We start from the raw sequence: 14,996 nt of genomic DNA, 5'->3' as shown, positions 1-14,996 counted from the left end.
GTTACCGAGTCCGATCGGTGCAGCTATGCAGCGATTGGTGCAGCCGTTTGTGCGGCACCCGGGAAAATAACGTACGTGCAGCGAAAATAACGGAAGCCTCTCCTCAGTGAAAGACACATGAAAGCCCGCTTGGAGTTTGCAAAAAAAGCACCTAAAGGACTCTCAGACTGTGAGAAACAAGATTCTGTGGGCTTTCATGTGTCTTTTACGCTTCCGTCTGGCCACTCTGCAATAAAGCCCAGATCGGTGGTGTGTTGGAGTGATGGTTGTCCTTCTGGAAGTTCCTTCCATCTCCACACAGGAACTCTGGAGCTCAGCCAGAGTGACCATCGGGTTCTTGGTCACCTCTTACCAAGGTCCTTCTCCCCCGATTGCTCAGTTTGGCTGGGCGGCCAGCTCTCGGAAGAGTCCTGGTTGTTTCAAACTTCTTCCATTTAAGAATTATGGAGGCCACTGTGCTCTTGGGAACCTTCAATGCAGCAGAGATTTTTTTTGTCGGCTTCCCCAGATCTGTGGCTCAACACAATCCTGTCTGTGAGCTCTGCAGGCAGTTCCTTCGACCTCATGGCTTGGTTTTTGCTCCGATATGCAGACAGCTGTGAGACCTTATATAGACAGGTGTGTGCCTTTCCAAATCATGTCCAATCAATTGAATTTACCACAGGTGGAGTCCAATCAAGGTGTAGAAACATCTCAAAGATGATCAAGAGAAATGGGAGGCACCTGAGCTAAATTTCAAGTGTCATAGCAAAGGGTCTGAATACTTATGTAAATGTGATATTTCAGTTTTTTCTTTTTAAAAAAATTGCAGGACATTCTAAAATCCTGTTTTCTCTTTGTCATTATGGGGTATTGAGTGTAGATTGATGAGGGGAAAAAATGAATTTAAACGATTTCAGCATAAGGCTGCAACAACAAAATGTGAAAAAAGTGAAGGGGTCTAAATACTTTCTGAATGCACTGTATGAACAAAAGGTGACAGCAAAGGGGAAGCCGTAGCCAGAGGTACTCCTGGGGGTGAGGTGGAGAGAGGGCAGTGCAGGGAGAGTGAGGAAGAGAGTTTTTGATAAAGATAGCAACCCCACCTCCAGGACGAGGCTCAGGTCTATCATACCGGAGGAGGGAGTAACCCGGGAGAGATATTAAGGAATCAGAGACATCATGAAGGAGGAAAGTTTCTGTTAAGCAGATCAAGTCTGGTTTGTCAGAAGCAACCTGTATGGAGAGATCAGTCAAGTTTGAGCGAAGGCCCCGGATGTTTGAGGTCCATACCGTTAATGACGAGGAAGGGGGAGCATCAGATACAGAACACGGGGGGCGCGGGGGGAAGGGGTAGGGTAAGATGTGGAGTAAGATGTGGAAGAGGTGGAAGAGGTAGGGAGAGCTGTTGATAGTGTCAGAGATTTCAGAATAGCTAGGATAAACAGAAGGATGAGGCAGACAAAAGGTTTGATGGTGATTGGGTGAGGCACAGTGAGGTGTTGTTTGAGGGGGGGAGGGGCAAGGGGGGGAGTTTAGGAGGGAAGGGGTGAGGGGAGTTTAGCAGGGAAGGGGCGAGGGGGGAGATTTTAAAATGATGGATGATGGGGGAGATTAGAAGGGGGGGGGGGGCAAGGGGCGAATTTGGGAGGGAAGGGGCAAGGGGGGGGGGAATTGAAAGGGATGGGTGATGAGGGAAGATTAGGAGGGGAGGGGTGAGTTTGGATTTTAGAAAGTGTTGTACGATTCATGGGAAACAAACATTTATTGCAAAACGAGTTTCTTGTGATTTCCGAGTCAGAGATATGTTTGAAAACGTTGGAGGAGTAGTGGAATGCAGGTGAGTTTAGGGAATGTAAGGAGGAACTGTAAGAGATGGAATTTTTTTTTTAAATGAAGAGGTTTGGTGAGCAAGTCGAAAGCAACCTTTTAAAGAAGAAGAAGAAAAATGTGTTGTAATATACGACAGAATACAGCACTTCAGGGGAAAGTTTAAACATTTTAAAACTAAACCATGAAAACTATCTGGGGAAATTGGGGTGAAACACATGGTCGAAGAAGGAAATTTTGTTTTTGTTTTTTGAGTTCAGATTTTAAACAAGAAAGTATGGGGTGAAAAGACTGGGAAAAACAGAGAACGAAAGTAAATGGACACAATCGACCGCTGAGAGAAAACAAAGCCTTAAGGTAGGAAACTTAAAGTGTGTGCGTGTGTGTGTGTATTTGTACATTTGTGTGTTTTTGTTTGTGCATTTGTGTGTGTTTGTACATTTGTGTGTGTGTTTGTTTGTACATTTGTGTGTGTTTGTTTGTACATTTGTGTCTTTGTTTGTACATTTGTGTGTGTATTTGTTTGTACATTTGTGTGTGTTTGTTTGTACATTTGTGCTTGTTTGTACATTTGTGTGTTTTTGTTTGTACATTTGTGCGTGTGTTTGTACATTTGTGTGTGTTTGCACATTTGTGTGTTTTTTTTTTCGTTTGTGTTTTTTTTTTTTACATTTGTGTGTGTGTGTTTGTTTGTATATTTGGTTGTGTGTTTGTTTGTACATTTCTGCATGTGTTTGTACATTTGTGTGTGTTTGTTTGTACATTTGTGTGCATTTGTTTGTACATTTGTACATGTTTGTTTGTTTGTACATTTGTGTGTTTGATTGTACATTTGTGTGTGTTTGTTTGTACATTTGTGTGTGTTTGTACATTTGTGTGTGTTTGTACATTTGTGTTTGTTTGTTTGTACATTTGTGTGTTTGTTTGTACATTTGTGTTTGTTTGTACATTTGTGTGTTTGTTTGTACATTTGTGTGTGTTTGTACATTTGTGTGTGTTTGTACATTTGTGTGTTTGTTTGTACATTTGTGTGTTTGTTTGTACATTTGTGTTTGTTTGTTTATTTGTGTGTTTGTTTGTACATTTGTGTGTGTTTGTACATTTGTGTTTGTTTGTACATTTGTGTTTGTTTGTACATTTGTTTGTATGTTTGTTTGCACATTTATTTTTGCGTTTGTGCATTATTCTTTTACGGCCGAACCGCAGCACCTAGAGCCCCCGACTTTTGAGTGGAGGTACATTTCAGAATCTGGGCAAGGTTTTAAGCCACCACACACTGGCCTTGAGATTCGTTTTGAGGTCACCAAAGGCTGCTATAAAGTGTATAATGGGATGTGGTGTTAGGCAATGCTTCTGCCGGCCCACAGGCAAAATGTCACTATCATGAGGCCAATAACTCCATAGTTTTCAATGTCCAACACGTTCCAAAACCACCGCCAGTAAAAGCTCACCCAGCCAGGCAGCTCCGCTCCCTCCACCCCCCAATGCAGCGCCTGCTAGTTATGAGTAATGTGAAGCTCTCAATTAGTATTAGCATCTTTTGCGAAGAGGCCAAGACAGAATGTCTGTTGCTCTCGTCGGACGGGACAGTGGCATTTTTTTCTCATGAGCCTCTCCTCCAATCTAGCTCCCGTGTGTTCTCTCAAGTGTTCAGACACTTTCCAAAAACTCCAGGATGTGTGAGTTATCTCAATTAACCTTCCAGGTTTTAGGTTTACTTCACAATTCAACTCTTTTGTTCCTCTGGTTGCTCCCCTGTGAAACCACCTCCCGAGCCTGTTCTATCCCACTCTTCTCTCCAGGACTTGAAAAGAAGGTGGTGCACTGGCTGTCATGTCATTCCCCAACCCATACCCACAATTTTTATCACCTCAATCATCTTACTTGCAGTGTTTCTTTCCCTTTCCCCTCTCTATTCCTGGTTCTTCATTCCCTTACTCTACTGTCAATTTATACCTTACTCTTCCTTGACCCTCGATTTTTGTAAAGAAAAAACACAGACCTGTACCTAATTTAAGGACGACATCTCTCATAACACGCAAAATCGTCTTCCCAACTACATTAATTACATCACATGGTTTCATCTCCCTTTTTTTTTGTTTGACGATTTGTAACTATATTTTTTATGTAAACACATCCAGGAGCCTCATCGACTGCATACAAAAAGGATCAAAACCAAAGTGGCAGATGCAAATACCAGAGGTAGCGTATTTATATTTCTTAACGGCTGAGAGAACGTCACAGTATGTTCCCACATCCCATCAATGCATGGTTGTTTACTGCCATCTAGTGTGGCAATTTGAAATCACTACAGAATCTCCTTGGACGTTTGACGTCAGTAAGCAGTGAAATCAACGAAGCAGTGGTAGCTGTACTATCTGAGCACCCAGAGAAAAGCTCAAGTGGCACTGCAACCAATGTTTTTTTTTCTCCATTATTTAAGGCATCTTCCCTGTTGCATAGGAAACAACATCAAACCACGACAGCACGTCTGAACAAATCATTTTATTCCGTGTTGGTGGCTGTACAGTGTACATGGGATATGAATGTGTAATTATAGAAAGGAGAAAAAATGGCCTCCAGAGAGGAGCCAAGACACAGCGTACAAAAACAATACTTCAGAGGCATGCAAGAGGGTACTTCCTTGGCAAGTTGCAAGATGTATAAAGATACAATATTCACAAAAAAAACAAAAACCGATAACAGGCCCTTAACAGGAGCTATGTTTGGAATGTCCCATGCCTGCATTAACCTATCCTTAACCACTAAAAGCAACGGCACGTTATGCTGCCAAACCCAGGCGCACACTTGCAGCCGCCAGACGAGTGAACAAAAGCGATCCTAGATGTGCAAAGCTCTTAATCGTTACGGCACAGCCCTTTTCCCCCGTAGGTTGGTCCAGATTCTACTTTAGTTTGCCACTGTGGCATGTTGGCACATCTTGAATTCAAGTATTGAAACCAAGTACAGATTTGCAAATGCTTAGTGTTTGCTTTTTATAATATATTTTTAAATACACCATCAGTAAAACGACCCATCGTGACACGGCACCAAGCCAAGTGCAAGCTATTAAGTGAAGAGGGTATTCAGTTATTTATCTACCTTAAAATCGCCGGGTATCTGGATACAGCCCCAAGATTGGTACAGATGAGAGGGTCAATAAGGACGGCAGATGAGGCCCGAAAAGTGCTATGGCGTTAACAAGGACAAGCTCGCGGTGGCGTGCAAGGCATGAATGGGTGGCACGGGGCAGAGTTTCGCACACAAAGTGGCACCTAAATGCCTTTCGTCACAAGATGCTTCATCCACCAGGCCCATAAAATATCAACAGCAAGAAAGGAAAGTAGAAAATCCCAAAAGAGAATAGAAAAAAAATTAATTAAAAACCAACTGCCTACAAAACGCAAGCAAGCAAAACAAACAATGCAAAGCTTTCATATACAATTACATTTAAAAGTATTCTTAAGCGGCGCTGGGCTAAAACGTACCAATAGAAGCGTGTCCACATATCCACCTACACACACAGTCTCTCTCTCCACGCTCCCTTTCTTGTACCAATGTTAAGCATGCATTCTAAAGAACTGGGAACGAGGATGCTCGGCGCCCCCGCAGTAAGCCAGGAACGGCGATAGGTCCAATGTAGTGTGCGAACCCCACATCACGGCGCAGCCACAAACAGTCATCCCACGCTTCCAATCATCTACCGAGACTGCACTTGGCAAAATGTACACGTTCCGACAGATGACTTTTTTTGTTTTTCCCCTCTGTTCTCCTCTAAAAAGGCAATAACATAAAAGCTATTCATACGAGATTTAAAAACAATACAATACCATAATAACAGATACGAGATAACAATACAGCACATTCAAATTGGCAAATTTGGTAATTAACAAGGCAAATATGGATACTGCCAGATAATAGTTATTATATACATTTGACGTTCAGCATTTTAACATTGCACTATTTACAAATGAGGTTTACAAGTCTGAAAAACCGGGGGTGTTAATGTTTGTCGTGTACAAAAGAAGAAACCGAGTCGTGTCCGTTTTCAGCTTTCGATCTGCCGCGGAATTCCCCGGTCATCCCCTTTCTCTCCGTCACAAAGCAGCCTTTTCAGCCTCATTTGCTTGGCTTGCAGGGACCAAAAATAGTGCGGTACTCTAACTGGCGCAAACGCGTTCACCGAACAAAGCACGGGAAAAAAACATGCAAAGGACTGCACGAGGTTCTTCACTTGCCAGGCTCTCTGGGCGAAGCAGAGTTTCCACCAATAACATACTCCGACTCCTAATCCAGAAAGTCCTCTCCAAGGCAACCGTAGCCTCACCATCGAGTTAAAACCAAAGAGAGCAGATTAAACAGAAATAGCTGTTCTGTCGTTCAGAATGTAGTGTTGTTAAAGAAAAAAGTTCCTCATACACGAAGGCAGTTTTCTCAAGAGGCTCATGATAATCGGAAACGGCCTTGACGGGAAAAATAAATCACATTATCTTCTAACCCCTTTGCTCGTATCGCCAATCATATAACCAGCAATTATTTTAAAGTCACAACCCAATGTTCACCAAAACCACCACCAAAACCACCTCGCCCTCCCCCAAAAACCAACTCTCTTTAAACAGCAACACGTTCAATGCGAGAGAGAAAAATAATCCACACGCACAAACTTACACACAGCCGGAAGGAATTGAGGAAGCTAGGATTAATGTGCAAGGCCTGCTTCAAACTCTCTTATCTGTATGGCCCTAAAGGCATCTCAGGACGAGCCTCTTCCAACCATTCCCCCTCAAAACCGAACGCTCAAACTCGCTTTCCTTTTCATTTAGCCTCGGCTGTCCGCTTGACAAACGCAAGATAAAACTTGTACCACTCGAAAAAAAAATAATAAGACTCAATAATTTAAAAGATTATACACACACGAGTGACATTCAAAGCAGTATGCATAAATTATAGCTCTTGTACAACTTCCATAGTCATGCCCACCAGTCACATTAAAATCACTGATTAAAATGAACGGGTTTAATTACATTTTTAAACCAATTTTTTTTTTGCAATCCAATAAACAGTACGAATACCTGAGGGGGGGGTGGAAGGGTACCAAAATATAAAATAAAAAAAAAGGAGAAATTCCCATATTTAACTGAAATAAAAATTCACATTCCCTCTGCTCGTCAAAACATTAAAAATAGGTTTGAGTGATTATATCATTCATTGTGAACATAAAAGCGGTTAAAACTAATGGCACACAAAATGCCAGGCATGGGTGGAGGAAGGCCTTGCCACAATTCAAACTGCTCTCCAAAATAATAAATCCCAAACCAGGACAAATAAAGAACACGTCTCCCTTGCACCGAGATCGCGTTCTCGAAAACCTCCGTCTTCCCAAAATTATGAGCAACTGCCCAGGATTTCCATCCGAGTTTGCCATGGGGAGGATCAAAAAACTTCCTACAAAGTTTGGCCAAATAGGTTGAATGGGATCGAGGGAGAATAAAACGACAACCACAACGACAACAACAAATACACTTGCGGGATAGAGCCGGAGCAGAGGGAGAGGAAAATAAAAAGTGCAGACGAAGGACGTCATTCATCAACGGCCCGATCGGTCTGTAGTGCGAGCAATTCGACCACTTTGCAGACACACGCACACGCTGACGTGGCCAGTGCATATGCACACAGACTGACAGACATGAGGACATCGACAGACGCACGGCTTTCAAAAGTCTTCGGCCCAGCCCACCCCCATATGCCTCCCGGTCTGCCCGACCATGCCTGCCACAGCCTGCTCGACCCTAAACAAGGTTGTATTCCTTGAGATTAAGCTGAAGGATGGTGTCCTTGACAGCCGCAAAGACAAATCGGATGTTTTCTGTGTCAGTGGCACACGTGAAGTGAGAGTAGATGATCTTGTCACTATCAGGGTTCAGATCCACAAACATTTTCAAGATGAACTCACGGGCAGCTTGTGCATCTCTTTGAGTCCCTGTGGAATTAAAAAAAACAAAAAAACAAAACATTCCATACTGATAAAAGCTGAAAGGGTTAAATGGGGGGCAGATGAAATTCATGCAGGATTCAAATGGTGAAAACACATATCAAATGCAGCGGCGGTCAAAGGCCAACAATTAAAACATTTCCAACATTGTACACCCATCGTCAAAGTGCGTTCAACTTTCTCTTCCAATATTTTTAAAATATATATATACAGACATGGCATTTAATATGGCATTTTTTTTTTCTTGACTTGGGTTTACTTTCTGAACTCAGTATATCAATCTGGTGAGTTTGTTTTACCCTTCGGTGATGTCTTTGTTGAAAGAACCATGTCACTGATTGTCTTTCGCAGCAAGAAGTCAATAACAGGATTATATCACAGGTGGCATGACAAAATGTAAGGACAGGTACATTTGAGGATTGGCTTCACAATCGGGTATATATATAAGGGTTGTTGCGTTCTGTATTAGTGGAAAACAACTGCTGCATGTCTACAAAAGTTATTGCCGCTTCCTCTGGAGATGGTCCGTCAACTTGACAATGCTGTTTGCCATGGAGTGGTGGCTTTACGAAATTCTGGCATGAAACAGCGCGCTCTTGCTCGGCAGTATGGCATCACTCAAGGTCAGGTGTCAAAGATCCTGAAACGAAATGCTCAGAGGGGTGTCCCTACTCCAATACCGAGGCCAGGACGTCCACGCAGAACCACAAGGAGAGATGATCGCCAGCTGCACCGGTTAGTCTGCAATGGCCGTACCAAGTCAGCTAATCGGCTTAGGGCTGAGTGGCAGCAACTGACAAATGTGCCTGTATCCAGAAGGCGTCAACCAACGACTGGTTCAAGCAGGCTATCGTGCCAGGCATCCCCCGAGAAAGCCACACCTGACCAGACAACACAGCCAGCGCCGATTGCAGTGGGCCAGAGAGCACCGATAAATGGCAGCCAGGACACTGGAATCACATGACCTTCAGTGATGAGTCTAGATTTCTGGTCTATCGTCAAGATGGCCGCGTCCGAGTGCGCAGACAAGTGCATGAAGCCCACAACGAAGATTGTATAGTGCCAAGAGTCCAAGCTGGAGGTGGTGGGGTGACCGTTTGGGCTGCTTTTCATGCAGGGGGCAAAACTGACCTGGTTGTACTGAATGGAAACCTGAAGTTTCCTACTTCTTTTTCCTAAGCTTTTCATGTTTCCTAAGCTTTTCATGCAGGGGCAAAACTGACCTGGTTGTACTGAATGGAAACCTGAAGTTTCCGCCTACTTCAAGTACAGGGCCATTCTGGAAGAAACATTGCTTCCATTTTCTCGTGCAGCCTTTCGAGGAAACTTTGTCTTCCAAGATGACAATGCACGGCCTCATTGTGCTCGCATGATCCAACACTTTCTTGCTGACCGTGGTGTAGAGCATATGGAGTGGCCTGCCAAGTCCCTGGATATGAATCCGATGGAGAACTTGTGGGCAGAATTAACGCGTCAAATCGACAACTTGGACCAGCAGCCTGCCTCTGTGCGTGAATTGCAGCAGACTATTGTCACTGCATGGCAAGCGATTCCTGTCCAAACCTTGGTAAATCTCGTGAGCAGCATGACTCGACGTGTACGTGTTCTCCTGAATGCTCGTGGGGGTTACACGAAGTACTGAACTGTAATTTTACTGTCCGTAATCCCAGTCATAATTTAGCTTTTGTTTTTGTTGAAATTATTTTTGGCTAATGTGCAAAATAAAGAGATACTTCTGGAAAACGTACAGAAGTTTAACACAGTACTGTCCGTGAATTGAGTTCGATATCAGTTTACATCACTTTCAAGGATCAATTTATTTGCTTCGAAATGTCAAATGTGGTTTTTGTTTCTTTTAAAGGTCACATTAACAAAATCTAGAATAATTTCAACATAATTCCAATGAACTTTTGGTTCTACGTCATCTTGAAAAGTAAGTTCACCCCCACAAAAAAATATTCCATATTAAATGCCGTGTGTGTGTGTGTGTGTGTGTGTGTGTGTGTGTGTGTGTGTGTGTGTGTGTGTGTGTTTCTTCCAGGTTCGTTTGAAGAGCGTGCAGCCACCCAACAAAATTTACATGGCATTCAGCGCACGCACACACATACACGCCTCACCCTCAAACTCAGGGAAGTAGTCAACAAGATGCGAATACGTGATCTTCTCCTCCAACAGGTCCTTCTTGTTCAGAAATAAGATAACTGAGGAATTTTGGAACCATGGATAGGTGATGATTGTTCGAAAGAGTGCCTTGCTTTCCTCCATACGATTCTGCAAATGAAACCACATTACGCCTTTTGCTAATGGATCTTCAGTCCACAGAAAGACAAAACAATGCAATTGAAAAAGAACAATTCCTCATGGAGGACCACAAACATGTCGATTTTACATTGAAATAACAAAATAAAGAAAATTTAAAATAATAATCTATTAATTATCTACAGTCACGTGAAAAAGTAAGTACACCCCATGTAAAGTTTTGACTTTTTCAACATATTTCAACATACAGCTATTTGATCTTCATTTCAACAATATTGATAGATAAAGGTGATATAATATAACAAATACTGTATCATGAAACATTTATATTGTGTAGTTCATTATATAATTTAATTAAACATAAATGCCAATTTCGCATGTGGAAAATGTAAGTACACCCTTGGCCCGGATAAGTAAAGAGCAAAGATAGAGTCATGAGAAAGAACCCGGATAAGTAAAGAGCAGAGATGGAGTCATCAGAAGGAACCCGGATAAGTAAAGAACAAAGCTGTAGTCATCAAAAGGAACCCGGATAAGTAAAGAACAACTCTCCTTCAAGACCTTCAAGACCTTTTGACACTTTAGACACTGATAGCTAGCTTCACCCTTTGGACCTTTTATATCCTTTAGACTATAGGTTCTCAAAGTGGTCCCTACCGCCCCCCAGTGGGCGCTGGGAACTTTCAGGGGGGCGCTAGAGAGTCCACGGGCGGTAGGGGGGCGCTGGCAATGATTTGGGGGGCACTGGCGATTTAGAGGAGCAGCGGCGATTTGGAGCGCTCATTGGGCTTCCTGCAGTCTGAACAGGTTACCCGGCACCATTCGGCAAATTGGCCATCCAATCAACGATCACATTCTTTCCCCCTCCACATGATTTTTATGATCACATATTTGCTGATGTCATGTAGGTATTAGGTTTGACAAGTTTCCATGCCCTCTTCTCAACAGTGGTCGAGTTTCTGTCGGAAATTGATACGGAGCCATCAGAGAAAGTGAATGCGATTGAGCATGATGTGGCTTACCTCACAGACATATTAAGTATACTGAATGATGTCAACAAACAACTCCAGGGTGACCATATGACGCTGATTAAAGCAAAGAAAGTGATCGGCGCATTCGTAACCAAGGTGACTCTGCACAGGGAAACCCTCGGCCGCAGAGATATGTACCACTTTCCCTGGTTGGCAAAGGAAACTGCTGTTTCTGATGAAGAGCTGCTCGTTTATTGCAATCACCTTGAGAAGATGTGTGGAGATATGGAGCAGCGTTTCAGAGACATGCTAGAATTGTCGGTGTCAGCATGGGTGATCAACCCATTCAAATGTGACATTCAAGATGTGAAGCATGAATTACAGGACGAAATTATCAACCTCCACAATGATGATGAGGCGAAGGCAAGATTCTCGCAGAATGAATAGGGCAAATTCTGGATTCTGGAGCGGGGCGAATACCCCGCAATGTGGACAGAGGCAGAACTGCTGCTGATGGCGTTCCCCACATCATACCTCGTTGAAAGAGGGTTCAGCGCCGTGATGGTGCTGCTGACCAAGTATCGAAACTGCCTTGACATTACCAAGAGGGGCGATCTGCGTCTCTACCTCATTGAAATGGAGCCAGACGTTTGTAATCTCGCAGCGAGTCACCAGGCCCACCCTTCACACTAAAGGTATTTGGGCCTGTGATAACAGATTCCCAGTTTGCCTCACCTGGACCTGTTCTGCTGAAACATTGTAGGTCGTGCAAAATAAAATAAAAAGTAAAGTAAAATATTATTCAGAAAATATTTGGCTTCTGTTATTTTTGCTTCCTCTCTACATAAATTCTGGGTGTCCGACCACGAACGATAGGACAAGGGGGGCATTGGGCCGGTCGGTCCAAGAGGGCAGAAGGGGGCGGTAGTCCAAAAAAGTTTGAGAACCACTGCTTTAGACCTTTCCACCCCTTAAGTCTCCTTAGACCCCTTTAGACCTTTGCACCCTTTTGATCCCTAAGATCCCATCACACCCATATACACCACTTAGACCTCTACATCGTCGCCGATCGAAGGTCTTTTGCACTCTGAAGCAGGTTCTCCTCAAGGATTTGCCTGTATTTGACTCCACTCATTGTTCCCTCTATACTTGCAAGTCTCCCAATCCCTGCCACTAAAAAGCATCCCCAATGCATGTTGCTGCCAACACCATGCTTCACGATAGGGATGGTGTTAGATGGGTGATGAGCTGTGTTTGGTTTCCACCAGATGCAGTGTTTTGCATTCAGGCCAAATAGTTAAATTTTCATGTCATCAGACCACAGAATATTTTGCCTCATGCTCTCAGCTCTCAGTCTTTCACGTGCCTTTTTGCAAACTCCAGTCGTGTTGTCATGTGCATTTTTCTCACGAGTGTCTTCCGTCTGGCCATTCAGAGTGCTGCAGAGACTGCAGAGACAATTGTTCTTCCAGCAGGTTCTCCCATCTGAGCCAAGGAACTCTGTAGTTCTGACAGAGTGGTCATTGGGTTCTTGGTCACCTCCCTGACCAAGGTGCTTCTTGCCCGGTTGCTCAGTATGGTTGGACAAGCCAGCTCTAGAAAGAGACTGGGTCGTTCCATATTCTTTCCATTTCCTAATGATGGAGCTCACTGTGCTCTTGGGAACTTTCAACACTCGAGAAATTGTTTTATACCCTTCCACAGATATATGCCTCCTCACAATTCTATCTCGGAATTCTACAGACAGTTCCTTGCATTTCATGGTAGAGTTTCTGCTCTTACATTCACTGTCAACTGTGGGACCTTATATAAAAAGGTGTGTTTCTTTCTAAACAATGTCCAATCAATTGAAATGGTCACAGATAGACTCAAATCAATCAAGTTGTAGAGACCTGTTTTTCTCACTGGCATGTTGGCCTGGTCTGCGGTTTGAGATGGAAATGGTAATTAATGACGAGGGCTGACGGCTGTTATAAATTAGCATGAAAAGCCCTCATTAGGAGGTTTTAAATGCAGCAGTTTGCCCTGGGTTATTACCTATTATACTGGCTTTCATCCTTTAGACGGGCAAACAGACTGTATGTGACTAACAGATCTCGGAGTTTATGTGCGTCAGAAACCAAAGTAAATATTTGTTTGGCTTTCCCAGTGGATGGTGTTCAGCCTTCGAGGACCACCAGTTGATAAATTGGTGATCAACCGAGGAATTTATTTATCATGTACTGGTTACTGTCATTGCTTCTTGTATATCCCCTCCCCTTGCAAATTCTTTCCAATACATTTGGCCTCAGGGGTAAATTCTGTCTGTGGTGGCTGCTTTATTTGATAGTTTATAAAGACCTGTAAAAGGATTAATTGGCTGCGCTCTTCACCGCTTATCATAATTTATCATTATCATAACATCAGGTGACTTAGGTTGTTCAGCTTAAGATTAGATCCAGTCACGTGACGCCTATTGGCGCTGGGCTACTGGGCCCAGCTAGGCTACTTTAAGACGCTGGGCTACTTTAAACGCTGGGCTACTTTAAAACTTCCAATCTGCATCGTATCGTGGTCTTCAGACACAGATCTGTCAGGGGAGGTATTCAAAGCGCTTTGACGCAACCCTCCAAATTCCAACCAGGCAACCGGACGGCTGTTACAATATGAGGAAGGCTGTGCAAGATGAATAAATGTTCAGTGTTTGACACCTTAGTCCCAAAATACCTCACCTCATTGTCAGATTCGGCAAGCACCTGATCGTACTCGCTCAGAGCAACCAAGAACATGATTGAAGTGACATTCTCAAAGCAATGGATCCACTTCCTCCGCTCAGAACGCTGACCCCCGACATCCACCATCCTGAGTGCAGCACCAGAGGAGGAGAGTTAAATAATTGGCGTCGGAGAGTTAAAATATGGCAGATGAGAAAAAGGTGTAGAGGTGGGGATTTGAGGGGTGAGTGTGATGAAAGGGTAAGGGAGTAAAGACAAGAAGATGGTACAGCATTAGTACTTTTTTTTTGCACAGTATATATTTTGGCAGTACAGTTACAAAAGTAGAAAAAAAACACAAATCGATACAAAAGAAAAGAATCAAAATTATGTAAAATGTAATGCATAAATTATTCCAACATTAGATATTGTTACGTTTGTGGGGGTAGATGATGGAATCCCATAGTACAGGTGGGATCGTATAGGTGCAGCATGGACCATGGACACATAAGGAAGACATCTCGATGTATTTAAGTAGGGAAACTGGAGCTTAAGATTGTTTGTGTCTTCACATGGGGGGTGAAGCTGTGTTAACTAGATAGGGATTAAGGTTAGTTTTCCCCCAGTATGTGATTGTCCCCTGTGGCTTTTCTCTACGTTTTTACAACAACAACAAGGCCGGCCCTAAACATCACCGTTTAAACAACAACCGTTCCCTGCAAGCCGGGCAGAGCCGGTCGGCAAGTAAACCCCGCCCCACCAACCTAATAAGGAAAAAAGCCACGCCCTGAGCTTCGTGATTGGTCAAGGAGACATGGGATGATTCAGTGTAGCTCGGCGATTGGACAGTGTGACGTTAGAGTGAGAAAGTTCTTGGGAAAAAGGACCGTTGAAAGAAGAGTCGCTCTCTTGGGATTTTGTGCTGGAGGAGGAGGTTTAGCCATTACTGTGCAGGCTGGCGAAGAGAGCTTTGTTTGGAGCTGGTGAAACTTTGGCAATTTCGATCGCGAGGAAGAGGGGCAGCTTGTGGGGTTCTTGGTGCTTCGGACAGAGTGGAGAGCGAAAGAGGGCGGCCTCGGCTGTTTGCTTCACGCCTGGGCATTTGACACGCGGCGCAGGCACCATTTTTGGAGCACTTCCCAAAGTGCTCGTTGGGACGCAAAAGCTTAGTGCCGGCCGATTAAAAGGAAAACATTTTATTTCTTTATCTTTCCCCTATGTGTCGTATTTGCGACTGAGTGGAGACGTCTAAAAGTAGAATTTTAGTCCTTA

The 14,996-nt window shown here is 43.6% G+C and overlaps 1 protein-coding gene across 1 annotated transcript in view; it reads right to left on the bottom strand.

Annotated features, from left to right (window-relative positions):
• Positions 1–4,299: 4,299 nt before the first annotated feature.
• The window catches only part of LOC137421144 (guanine nucleotide-binding protein subunit alpha-11), a 105,032-nt gene continuing 94,335 nt past the window's right edge, over positions 4,300–14,996 (bottom strand). Inside the window, 3 exon segments of the mRNA XM_068106891.2 lie at positions 4,300–7,789; positions 9,919–10,072; positions 13,743–13,872. Of these exon segments, the coding sequence (XP_067962992.1) occupies positions 7,599–7,789; positions 9,919–10,072; positions 13,743–13,872 (475 nt within the window). The 3' untranslated portion in view covers positions 4,300–7,598.

The sequence above is a fragment of the Myxine glutinosa genome, chromosome 2 (assembly GCF_964187855.1).
Source record: "Myxine glutinosa chromosome 2, kmMyxGlut1.1, whole genome shotgun sequence".
In the NCBI taxonomy this organism is placed as follows: Eukaryota; Metazoa; Chordata; class Myxini; order Myxiniformes; family Myxinidae; genus Myxine; species Myxine glutinosa.
The sequence above is the reverse complement of the archived record's forward strand: the minus strand, read 5'-3'. Positions and strand labels throughout refer to the sequence as shown.